At 46.4% G+C, this 13,010-nt stretch overlaps 1 protein-coding gene across 5 annotated transcripts in view; it reads right to left on the bottom strand.

Annotated features, from left to right (window-relative positions):
• The window catches only part of CRACR2A (calcium release activated channel regulator 2A), a 132,780-nt gene that overhangs the window by 44,970 nt on the left and 74,800 nt on the right, over positions 1-13,010 (bottom strand). For all 5 annotated transcript variants that reach the window (XM_033223167.1, XM_033223171.1, XM_033223169.1 and 2 more), the window contains one exon: positions 2,385-2,475. In XM_033223167.1, coding sequence (XP_033079058.1) covers positions 2,385-2,475 — 91 coding nt within the window. The remainder of the gene's footprint in view (positions 1-2,384; positions 2,476-13,010) is intronic.

Genomic DNA, 13,010 nt, shown 5'->3' with positions numbered 1-13,010 from the left:
GCTTCATTCTTCTGGATCACTGTTTGTTCACAGAATAGAAACAAAAATACCCATGCCATCTGCAGCACTCCACTTGCCTGAAGGCGGAATGGAGGTACAAAATGTGCAGGAAGAGAAGAAACCATTGTAATTGCCATATAACTCACTACCGGAGCCTCCTGGGGTTCCTGAGATACGGAAGGACTCTTTCCCAAGGAGGACAGCGTGGGATGCTACACTAGACGGGTGTCCTGGCATACCAGTGGCCACAGCACGGTGGTGGAACACGGCCCCCTCGGGCCAGAGGCCTTTGGACACCTCCACTCAAAGGCTCAGGATGCTTCCTTGAGCATCCTCTGTTGATGTTACCAGGTTCTTCTGTCCATTTTTAGGCAGGTAAATGGGCAGAAGAACCACAGGGACAGCCTGTGATTATCATCATGTTAACCACATGAATGGCAGAGGTACGATCTGACCAGACAGCACCTGCTCCCAACATTTGCTTCCAGAGAATCAGCCCCAGAGAATCTGCCTCCTTCAGCTTGGCTACTGCTCCCCGTGAAAAATGCTGGGAGCAGCGAGAGGCTCCAGGATCCCCGTGATGATGTGGCTGCACCCACAATGGGCCTACAGAGCATCCTCACAATGCACCAGGACAAAGCGTTGCGGTGGTCTGGCATCACATCCTGGGGTTGGAAGGTGCAAGTGATTAGGTACTTCCTTCATGGTCAGACAAACTGATAAGTGTCAAGCCAGGATCCGAATTCTAGTCCGAGGGTTCAGCCTTTTCCATGATGTCAGAAACTGTAGCACCACTGTCCCTGATCTATCGCCAGGCAAAAGTCTTTGTATCTAATGGCTTAATAGTGCTGCAAAAACATCTGAGCAGTTTCCACGTTCATGCAAAAGGCATACATCTAAGCACTGCACTTTAAAGGCATTTGGTGTCAAGAGGGGAGAAGGAGGGAGCAGAAGGGGCCAGGGAGGCTGGAACACCTGCAGTGACGCAAACTTGTCCTCGAATTTTTTTCCTGTGACCTCTGCCCTTGCCCATCCCCCATGCCCTGGCCCAGCACTTGCTTCTGAAATCACGTCTTTTCCTTTAGCTAGGATCTCTGACCTGCAGTCATGGCCCGGGCAGAGGGGACAAGATGCCCCATGGCGCTCAGCCTCTCTGTGCAGGGTGTCATTTGGGATAAAGGGGGTGACAGTCCTATGGCAGGGAGGTGGGGTGGGGAGCTGCTGTTCTCAGAAACTATTTTGGGGTCTACTGGTGACAAGTGTGTGAGTTCTGTCTGCCATCAACTAGGTTGAGGGGCAGGAGCAGCCAGAATGCTTTCAGGCTCTACGAGAGGGAGGAGGCCTGGAAATTCTGACAAGCCTCCAGAGGGCGCTAGTTGGAGGACATGACCAGATTTTCTTGAAAAGCATTCCGATTCCCTCTCAGTTTGAATGACATCTGTGATAATAAATGGAGCAGTGGTGTTGATAATCTGAGGCAGCACAAAACTTAAAATTGGTTCAAGAGAAGGGGTTGTGATAACAGTCAGGCTTAGTGCTGAGCAGCAAGGGAAGCTGCCATCTAAGATCAAAGTCTTTTCTGCTGAGAACCCACCAAGTAGATAGCCCCAAAATGGGTGCTAGAGAGTTCTCTGACGCTTTTTTTTTTTTTTAAATTTAGTTTTATGAACATGTTTCCAGAAGGATCCTGCTTACCTTGGCAAAGAAGAGGATTTTGCCCATCCTGACTTCTTGAGACAAATGGCAGGGCTTGGGAAGGGGTGGATAAGGGTCAGAACAGGAAGAGGGAAGGGAGTTATCCATTTCCTCCATGGTATCTGTGGAAGGTGGGATTGACTTGTTTTTTCTTGGCTATTAAATTTTCCATGTGCCTAAGGGTAAAGGATGGGTAGCACAGGCGCTAACGCTTGTCCACTTAGGAGAGCTGCTGGGCACAAGGTGAACTGGGCTGGTGCATTTGGGTGGGCCTGCCATATAAATCTAGGAACAGTCAATGTCAGATCAAATTCAACAGAGAAAACATGAACCTCCATCCTTTTATTCATTCACTTATTCATTCATTCATGCATTTAACAAATATTTGTTGAGCACCTGGTATGTTCCAGGCATTGTCTATGTGCTGAGGATACCTTAGTTAATAAAAGATAAAAATCTCTGCTCTTTTGCAACTTATATGTTAGCAGGAGAAGATAGACACTCAATGAAAATAAACAAGGATATTACATGTCCTGTGTGAAGCTGATAAATGCCTTGAAAAAAAAACACAGTAGAGAAAGAGGGAATCAACAGTGCGTGGATGGAGGCACCACAATCTTAAATTTGGGGGAGACAGAGCAGATATGTCAAGCTGGCCTCAGAGCCAAGCCTGGGAAGTGCACACTTACCTTCAGGAGAAACTGCTCCTTCTCACTTTTGATTTGCTGTTCCATCTCCTCATAGAGATGCTGGATTTCTTCATCATAAGCAGCAATTTTCCTACAGAGGTGGCAAAAGGAGAGTCTGCATTGAGGTTCCCCTATCCCACAGCGATAGCTCCTGGAGCTCAGACACCAGTCCCCCGCTCTGGAGCTGTGGGTGTGGGGGTGACAGCATCGGTCAGGTCAGTCAAGGCTACAAGATCAGTCCCTCAGGATCAGCTAACCTGACAAGGCATGCAGACCACAGAGGCCTTGTGGCACCTGCCCCTGCAACTGGTAGGTTTCACGTGGCCTCTCCTCCCCCCATTCCCCAGCCATCACGCCTAGATGATCCCTGTGCTCCTCGGTGAAGTTTCCCTGGACCATCTCCCTTTACTGTACTTTATTTCAACACAAGCCCACAGGCCTCTGCCAGACGTATCATCCCTGTTCCCGCTGAGCCCCACGCTCATAGACTATATGAAGTTGCATTGTGTGGGTTTCTTTCCTGTTCTGTTTCCTGGTTTATTTTGTCCCTGTTTGCATGCTTTCTCTCTGCCTGTCCACATCAGGACCCTCTATCACTGCTCTCTCAGAGGACTCTCCTTGTATGCTTGAGTTTGTGTGATCCATGTTTCTCATGAGATTCTCAAGAGATTCCATGATGATGACAACAAGAGCTACCACACCCCCCACCACAAAGCAAAAGGCACGATGTCTAGTGCCCGTGCCATCTCAGGCTCCAGGGCACAAGCAGACAGTGCGAGACAGGCGAGGTTGGTTGGAGGATGGCGATGACAATGAGATGTCCTCATCCCCACTCTTTTTCTCAGCATCCTCTCCCCACTCTTTCCTCTTCCCAACCAGAAAGTGAGCACCTAGGCACTCTGCTCCTATAGGGAGATGAAGACAAACACAGCTATGGGGACAAGGTTTGTAGGTCATCCCCAGGGATGACCCTTTTCTGTGTCTCCCTCTCCCCATGATACATCCAACTTCTAATGCCCCTCCAAATTCAAACAGGAAAGATCTGGTATTAGCATTGGAACTGAAACTGGGAGTTATCACACTGAATTATTGACATTCCCAGGTAGTTGCATTTTCATGCCTTTTTTGCTGACCATGCAGTGAAAGATCCTCTCTGTGGCTCCTACTCCCGATCCTCTCCCCATCCTGTTCAGGAAACTCCAGGCTCTGTGAACAGGCTGATGTGGCTCTCAAGACCTGTTTTGAACATGCAGCAGACACACACACACACACACGGCCCCTGCCATTCTAAACTTAAATGATGGCACTGCGCCCTTTATTTAAGAGACTTCAATAATTGAAGTTCTCAATTTTAAGAAGTACTAGGAAGATTTCTGAACTGAACATCAAGGATGGGAATATATTTATTCCCCTGAGCCCTCCATCATTTTAACCTCTATCTCCCATGTCCACTTGGGCCTCCAATCCAGGACCAGACCTTCTCTGCTGTCCAAGGCTTTGCCACAGCCCAATTTCTGCCCCTTTCTCACCTGCCACCTGTTGGGAGAGCATTGTCACCATGTGCACAGGGGAACAAGGAACAGGAGTCATGTTGATTGGCATCCTTCCAGCTTTACAGAAACCACACATCTGACCCAGACAAAGGAACAATGTGTGAGACTCCATGGTCAGGGACATTCATCACAGAGCACAGCCTTGGAGTTGCCTTGCTTGGCTCACCCCCAAGACCAGAAACTTGATTTTGAGTGACTGTACATTAACGGCCCAGGGTGGGCTCAGCAAGAGATGACAGTCCTCCCAGACCTTCGCAAGCCGGGACCCTGTCTTTATGGATACGTCCTGCATCCCTTACTCTTTTTGGCTGAGTAAGAAATCTCTTCTTGTTAAATGACCGATGTTTGGGATGGTTTCTTTTGCTCTGAGTTAACTCATAAGAATTAAAACAAAATCTTGGAGGAAAAGTAATGAAAAAGGCTCATGCTATTGACCCTGATACTTCAGTGACAGAAGCAGATACAGTTTGAAGGAACTTTCAGAAAGCAAGATGATTTCTCTTGGTCCCTGGAATTATCTTCCTGTGTTTGAAGAAACTCAGATGCTAGATGGTAAATGATATCAAGGAAAACTCCAGACTGAGATTCCAGCTATATAAATACTGTAAAACTAATAAAGTAAGATGAGAAAAACTTGAATATTGATTTGGCTCTGCTAAAGCAATTCATATAAAGTTATTCATATAAATGGCTTACCATTTATTTCTAATAACCATGCAGGGCATTAATTCTATAATATAATTAAGTGTGCTATATTAACTTTAATCTATGTCTTATTTGATTAAATTAACACACTCTAGGTTTTTCACGCTTGCATACCAGCTTGCTGGTATGTGAATTAAGTTATTTTACAAACCACTAAAAAATAACTGGCAGGAAGATAGATACAGTGTTTGAAGAGTGCCTCCTCCTAGCCCTGACTCACAAAGGCTAGGCCTACTGCAAAGAAGCCCTGGGATTCCAGGTGGGCATCCGAGATCCTGGGCCCAACCAGACTCATATATGCAACCAAGCTTTTGGAAAGCTGGCCTGCTGTGAGACTCTCCAGGCTTGAATGACTATGACAAGACTGGGTTAGAACACACTAATCCCAGGAATGGGGAAGATTAAGGTGCTGTGCATACCAGTCATGTCACTAAACCAGTGCAGGGATGAGACGACTTGCATTCGGATCCCAGAACCAGCTCCTTTCCTCAGTGTGACCTTGGGTAAGTGCTCTGACCTCCTCCCATCCTGGAATGGTACCTGCCCTATGTTCCTCCCTACATTGTCATAAAGAACACACGAGAGTGGATGTGGAAAGTGTCAGAACCACAGAGCCCTCAGTCAATGTAAGGGATGATTTACTGTTGTCATTACAATCATGGGCTGTGGAGGGCAAAGGGCAGTACTCCCCAAGGGGAAGAGGGTCTTGGTTTCAAGGATAAAAGACCTGCTGGGTTTGGAAAGGCTGATGCAATTGGGAAGATGAAGAAGAAATAGCTCAGTCAATAAAAGTGCCTGTCAAACCAATCCATGAGAGACCCAGACTGTGTGTGAGCAGGAGCCAGGAGCCCGTGTCTGCAGGAGCCCTGCAGTGGCTGTGCGGGCACTGGCAGCAAGAGACACTAAAAAGATGTACACATATGGTGAGTCACATTCAGCAAGGCTCGCCATATTCTGCCAACTCATCATGTTTGCTCATCATATACATCCTTGTTGCCACAATTTCTAAAACCACTTATATTGCCTAATGCATATAAACAGACTTTGAAGTCTTCTCTGTGAAGATTTTGCCATCTATTCCAACCCTCATGACCCCTTCTCTGAACTCGGATGACAGATGTCTTCATTTGATCATTTAACAATTAATCTTAAATAGTCCTGAACAACTGTTTCATTTGGGTTCGTGTTGTCTCAATTAGATTATAAACACGCAGGCATTTATGTCACCCGCAGGGCCTGAACTCAAAATGTTAATGCCAAAAACCTGTAAAAACTCAATTTACAATTTTGGGTACCAAACTCAGAAGCTCATGGACCATTTTGAGGGAACACTAGATACCATGTGAGTTAAAGAACTTCAGAGTTGTAAGGTTTGTCTGATCTAACTACCTGTTTCTCTGGTGTTAAAATTCTTGTGATAATACCATGTCAAGTACTTACCCAGACTAAGTTAGAATACCCCCAGTGACAGGGAACTTGCTGTTTCTCTAAGTAGTCATTTCATCTTTGGGATATTCTGGCTCACAGAAATCTGTCTTTCCATGACCTTACTCTTCTGCATAAAAGCCTTTATTTCAGAATGGCATCAAGACTTCAAGGGTTCAGGTCAAGCCTCTCCACTTCCTGCAACTGTGTCTCACGTGGATTTTTTACAAACCCCTTTACAATTCCCTTCATGCTTCTTCAAATGGGCTGCAATGATCTTTCTCAAGCTATGGGAGTGCCAAACTGAATGTCCAGTGTATGAGTCTGATGTGTGCAGATCAGAGCTATTTCCTCTCTTGTTCCAGATGCTGTATAACTATTCTTACAGCCTAAAACCCCATTAACTTTTCTTGGCAGCCACATAACAGTGGATGTGTTCTGAACCCATTTGCCAACTACAATCTCTAAATCTTAGGTCTGTGTGATCATTTTTGTTTTAAAGATGGTACTGCTGAATTGTATCTCCTCTACTTTGTGCTTCTGCCATTGGCGTTTTGAACACAGAGCAACATCTCAAATGTAAATCTGTTAGATTTCGTGTTTGCTAGTTCTAGTCCATCTTTCTAGCCTGTCACTATGCTAACAGGTCTCAGTTGGTCATGTGGTGTATTCAGTGACCTTCCAAGTTTTGTTGACATTTTAAATCTTCAATCAGGATGTAGGCTAAACAATCTATAATGTTGGTTTTTGTCATTTAATGTATCTGAGAGTTATTTAAAAGGCAGTTTATTAAAAATGGTACAAGCTATTGGTTTCTAGTTTTATTATATTATAGTAAGAAATGGTTTTGGAATCTACTGGTTATCTTTCCTCTGTAGCCACAAACATGACCAATGTTTGCACAACTTCTATGAGAGGGATATATATTCTATTTGTAAGGCACACGATTCTATATTCATCTCTAAAGTGTGTTCATTGACGGTTTCACATACTTTAATCTTGCATGTACTTTTGCGTGACTCATGTGTCAAATCTGAAGCAAATTTGTTAAAGTCTAAAGTCTGGTTTTTATTAAGTTTTCTTTATTTTTTCTTTTCTTTTCTTTGTTTTTTTGAGACGGAGTCTCACTCTGTCACCTAGGCTGGAGTGCAGTGGCCGAATCTCAGCTCACTGCAAGCTCCGCCTCCTGGGTTCATGCCATTCTCCCACCTCAGCCTCCCGAGTAGCTGGGACTACAGGTGCCCGCCACCTTGCCCAGCTAGTTTTTTGTATTTTTTAGTAGAGACGGGGTTTCACCGGGTTAGCCAGGATAGTCTCAATCTCCTGACCGTGATCCGCCCGCCTTGGCCTCCCACAGTGCTGGGATTACAGGTTTGAGCCACCACGCCCAGCCTAGTTTTCTTTATTTTTTCTAAAAGCTTCTGCCGTATGTATCTTGCTGTTGTGTTGTTTGGCGCATAAAGCTTAATATATGTTGTATCTTCTTTATGGATGGAACTTTTTTCATTACTTCAAAACATTCCCTTTTTATCTTCCTTTACTCATGCCACTGGAAAAATGTTAGACAAAATGAGGACAACAATCTGTAGCAGAGCTCTCTGAGATGTTAATTAGTGACATGTAGGCATAGCCATTCAACCTATCTTCTCTTAGCCATTCTCAAAACACTCCTTCTGGCTGGGCACAGGGGCTCACGCTTGTAATCCCAGCACTTTGGGAGGCCAAGGCGGGCAGATCACCTGAGGTCAGGAGTTCAAGACCAGCCTGACCAACATGGAGAAACCCCCTCTCTGCTAAAAATACAAAAAGTAGCCAGGTGTGGTGGTACACGCCTGTAGCCCCAGTTACTCAGGAGGCTGAAGCAGGAGAATCACTTGAGCCCAGAAGGTGGAGGTTGCAGTGCGCCAAGATCCCACCACCGCACTCCAACCTGGGTGACAGAGTGAGACTCCGTCTCAAAACAAACAAACAAAAACAAACCAAAACACTTCTTGACCTGGCTCCCAGAACTCAAGTGGTATCTATTTAATTATTCCATTTTCTACTATCTGACCCTAATCATTTTGAGTTACATAATGCGGGAGAGACGAAGAAGAGGTAGATGAAAGAGGAGTGAGGGCAAGAGACATGAGTTCTCAGTGGAACAGAAGGACAAATATGTGGAGGAGGCAGAGTTAGCAATAGTCATGAGCACTCATATTTATCCTCCCCATCCTTTTCTTTCCCTGTGATAGCTGGGTAGTTCTTCTGGCATGTTTCAGGGCAGTCTAGGTCATAGACCCTTTGCTGACACGCGTATGGTTGCCTCAAAGTTTCTTAGATCCAGAATTAGAAGGTCTGGGTTCAAGTCTCAGTTCTGACATCTACAAACTTTCAGGCCTTGGATAAGTCACGTTACCTCAGTAAGCCTGAAGTGTTCTATATCTGAAAAATCAGTTGGTAATACCTACTTTAGATAGAAGTTGTGAAGATTAAAAAAGATAATGCATGTGGAAGCGTCTAACACCATAAGATGCATTTAATAAATTCTAATTAAATAAGTTTTCTGATTCTCCAGAGGCCAAGGACCCCATTTGAGAGTTACTGCTCTATAGATGTCAGCCAAGGGTCAAGTAGAAAGTGGGGGGTGGAGGATCAAATGGCAGCTTGGTGTACGTGGTGTGAAGAAATGTGGGCAGGAATGGTGAAGGACTTGGGGATAGAAGACACAGAGGTGGATAAAACCTGAGGAGGCTCAATAGAGAAGACTAAATGTGGAAAGAGACGTCCATACATCCCATTGAAAAGTGTTGATTAAGCCCTTCTTACAGTATGACCCTGGGCAAAATACTTCAGATTGAAGTTATACTCTCTGTATAATTTAGCATCTAAGAATATCGAGCCCAGTGCTATAGTGGCAGGGAGGAAAGGCACAGACAGAAGAAGCTACACACCATGAGGCAGACCCAAAAGAACCTTCCTAGGTTCTGTCTGACAGTCATCCTGTGACCTCAGAGCCCTGCTAGGGGGAAGTGAAGGAAGCTACCTGCTCTGGTGGTGGGAAGGATGGTGGAGTTCTCAGGGGAAAAGCTAAGAAGAGGTGAGTTCAGAATAGGGAGATTTTCAACAGCAGAGGGGAGAGAGTAACAGCGAGATACTGCGGACGCCATAAGGGCAGTGATGGATCAGAATGAATGAGTCCTACTGAAAACCCAGATGAAAGCCCAGGTCCAGCTCAGGGGATTAAACACCTTCATCCGAGATGTCTGGTTCTGGCAAATGTCCCTCTCTAAAGGTTGTGTGTGTGTGTGTGTGTGTGTGCGCGCGCGCTCACGTGTACGTCTGGTGCTGGGTTACTGGGGAGCTAAGGATGGGAGGAGGATGGGATGTGTGAGAAGGATGTAGGGGTGAAGAATTTATGAGTCTAATGTAAATACAAAGCGTAGCTTCTGAGAGGCCTTTACAGATAATTTGCAGGGAACTGGAAGGTGAGATGTAGTTAGCATTAACTTATCCTGCCAGCCTCCCACAGGAACTGTGAAAATTAATTAACCTTCACAAAGTGCTTTGCACACTGAGAGTTAAGGTGCTACGCCAGAGCGAAGCATTAATACTCAACATCACTGGAGTTCCAGCTAATGGCACATGGGCCAAGGCCTTCCTGCTGTGGAATACTGCTTGGTCAAAAGATTTTCTTCGTGCTTCTCCTCTCTTTGTCCTCCCTTTTAAATAAAATCTATTGGGATTTCAGAGGGTCTTAGAAAGTCATCCATTCCCCTGCCTAGGTTGTCAGCAGGGGTGTGCTAAAATCATTCCAAGAAAAATGTAGTTTCTGTCGGTTGTAAATGAAAGTGTAGGCTTGGCCTTGCAGAGAGGAAATGGCATTTCTCTACAATTTAGGTACATTTCAGGAGCTTGAACTCAAGGCAGAGTTTCAGAAATGGCCATTGGCCTTGGAGAGTTGTCATTCTGATTGTATGTGTGTCTTTGAGGCTGTGGTTTGATCAGTTACGTCTCCTGGTTTGCAAAGTTTCGGCAAAGGCAGACGCAAAGAGGAGAATCCCTCCTCCCCATCACAGAATGAAAGCTTATAAAGCTGATGTACTCCCTACGTCTTTGTTTTTCAAGTGAAGAAAATGAGGATCAAAACAGTGAAGTCACCAGATTTCCAAGTGTCAGAGTCGCGGGCAGAATCCAGGCCTTGACTCGGGTCCCGTGGCTCCATTCACATCACTACAATGTCTGGCCCAGCAGCCTAGGTTGTAAAATAGATAACTCCATATACTTGCATTTAGAATTGTCAGTGTTCCAAATTACACCTGGAATCTGTCAACTGGGGAGTGAGCACGAACTGGAGCGAGGTATGGGGTCAACAGTCCGCACTGCTATGGTCAAAGAGAGGCAAGATTATGGGAAGGGCTTGACTCCTATTTCCCCATGTTACCCACATTCCCTCCCACTCCCTGCCCAACGTGCTGATGACAGAACAAAGACCCTCGACTAGAGAAGTCTCAAGAAGTCTGCTCTTTGCAAGAGAAGAACATGGAAACAAATTCAGCCTCAGTCAGTTTTGTGCTTGGAATGGGAATGGTAAGCAGGGTTTTGGACTCCCCACTGCCCTCCGCCACCTTCTTAGGGCAGCTGCAGTCCTCTGACAGCTAAGAAGCTCCCACTAGAAAAATCCTGTTTAGAGTTTTGTTCCCCTGAAATCAGTCTATCTCGGTCTCTGTAATTATCTGCTTATCTCTGTCTCTCTCTGTCTCCATCTCTCTCACACACAAGTGGGTGCATGCACGTGCACACACATACATGCATGATTAGAGTAGAGCTGAATGAAAGGAAAATGTAAGAGTTTGTAGAAAATTCTGCAAAGACTGTGAAATTGCCAATTGGATTTTCAAGACGGATGGTTTCTTCCAAATTAGACTCTGCTGCCTGTATAAACCAACTTTGCAGCTTTATCCCATTCTATAAAGCAAACAGTTTTTTATTAGTCAGGTTTACAAATCATGCCCATGGTGTACACAGAGCACAAACAGTCCTCACTTTCCAATTTGCTCTCAGGGCAATGTTAACAATGTGCTCAACATAATAATAAACCCACAGAAGACATGCATTTGATTAAGTCACAACCTCGTCACCTAGAGTCCCCACCGAGAACTTCACCCTAAGAATAGGACTAGCATTCCAGATTGGAAGGGCACCCCGGGATGTACCTTTTGCTGGCTGATTGATTCTGGAAGAACTGGCTAGAGCAGCATTTCTCAAAGCGTGGTCTACAGCCTGCCTGTATCAGAACCGCCTGGGATGTGTGCTATGGTGCATGTTCCTGGGCCCCTTCCCTGAGACACACCGATTTAGATTCTCTAGCGGAGAGGGAACTACCTTTTAATTTAAAAATCCTCTGGTAAATCTAAGCAACCTACCATTCGAGAACTATGAAGCTGAGGCCTTCCCCAAGGTCACGAAGAACTCTGGAATGTAAGGGTCACCTGCCAGGAATATGACGCTTTATTTGCTGCCCTAACTGGAGGCAGGGCCAGCGATCTGATGACATCTCTTCCCTGAAAAGCTTCGGGGACAGCTTCCTTGTCCTCCAGGCTCCACAACACAGGCTGCCGATCCTCAGGCTTGTGTGGGGGTGCAGGCCATCATAGCTGGGGCTGCCTGTCAGTCTGTAGGGTGCTTTCCTCCTGGTCTGGACACCTTCCCAGAGCCCAGGGAATCACTGCAGACAGGAAGTGGCTGAATGGCAGCTGATAGCGGCTGCAACTTAAGAGCCTGTGAGCTCCCAAGAAACAGCCTGAGGTCTGATTCAGATGGACAAGGGAACACTGTGCAGATGAGGAGCTGATTCCAAGGAGGGCGTGGGGACTGCTGCTAAGCTTGTCAAGGCCGAGTATGGTCAACCAGTGATGCCAAACAGGCAGCCAGCTGGTATTCCCAGGCTACAGAGCTGCAGAGGATTGAGTTGGAGACCTCCCGGAGTACAGCCTGGGACTGGCCTTTGATCTAGAAAGCACTTTCCTTCAGAGCTCAAAGCACCCCACTCAGATACTGCCTAATTCACCCTTGCCCCCACACATTACGAATACAGACGTTAAGCCCCCCACCTCAAACAACTGAACTGGCCCCCACTGGGGTGGGACCTCTGGCATCCCAAAGTGGTTCTGGTGAAAAGTCTAGATCTACTGCTGCCTCCAGACAGCACTGCTCTACATCCCCTGGAGATCTCAAACTTTTGTTGCAGAAAAAGGTAAATGCAGAGGATGCTTTCTATGGCAAAGACATCCCCAATTCTAAGTTCTTCCCAATGTCTACACTAGATCCCTCATGCTGAAGTGTGAAGACCTCCGCACATCCGCACTGCGAATGCAGAGGGGACTTGCTCCGTGTGAGTCTCACCTTCCCTCCTTGGAGAGAAGCGGAGGCCCAGAAGGGGGTTGAATCTGAAATTTCTTCAACTTCTGTGCAAAAGGACAAGGGTGAGGGAGACTGAATGCTCCCAGACCCCTTCCCTGCTGCTATTTCTGATATGCAGGTTAAAAAAATTCACGGCCATGAGTAAGGAGGACTCTGGGTTGTTTCTAACAATGCTCCAGGACACTCTGAGGGGTTCTCCTGGCCTCCGCTATCCAGGGCTTGCCTAGCACTCAGCCACCTCAGTTCACCTCCTCCCTCCCAGGAAGTGGGGGTAAATGTGAGGAGGTAGCTGGGGTGGGCCTTTCCCACTCACAGCCACAGTGCCACCTGGGGGATGTGGCCCAGCCTGGGAGGCTGGGGGCAGGAGTGTGTGTCCTGCCTAACCTGCATAAGGCCGAACTCCCCCAGAGGTCAGCCTCATTTTCTCTGGCCCTGTGGGAGAAAGGTGTGTGGTCTGCACAAGGAGAAAAAGTAGAGGCTATGCTGCCCATGGCAATGCTGTCTCAGGTTTCATTTGCAGGAGGATTTTCTGGTCTGTCTT

Source organism: Trachypithecus francoisi, unplaced genomic scaffold, assembly GCF_009764315.1.
Source record: "Trachypithecus francoisi isolate TF-2019V2 unplaced genomic scaffold, Tfra_2.0 Lachesis_group11, whole genome shotgun sequence".
NCBI lineage: Eukaryota > Metazoa > Chordata > Mammalia > Primates > Cercopithecidae > Trachypithecus > Trachypithecus francoisi.
Note: the sequence above shows the minus strand (reverse complement) of the source record. Positions and strands in the feature narration are given on the sequence as shown.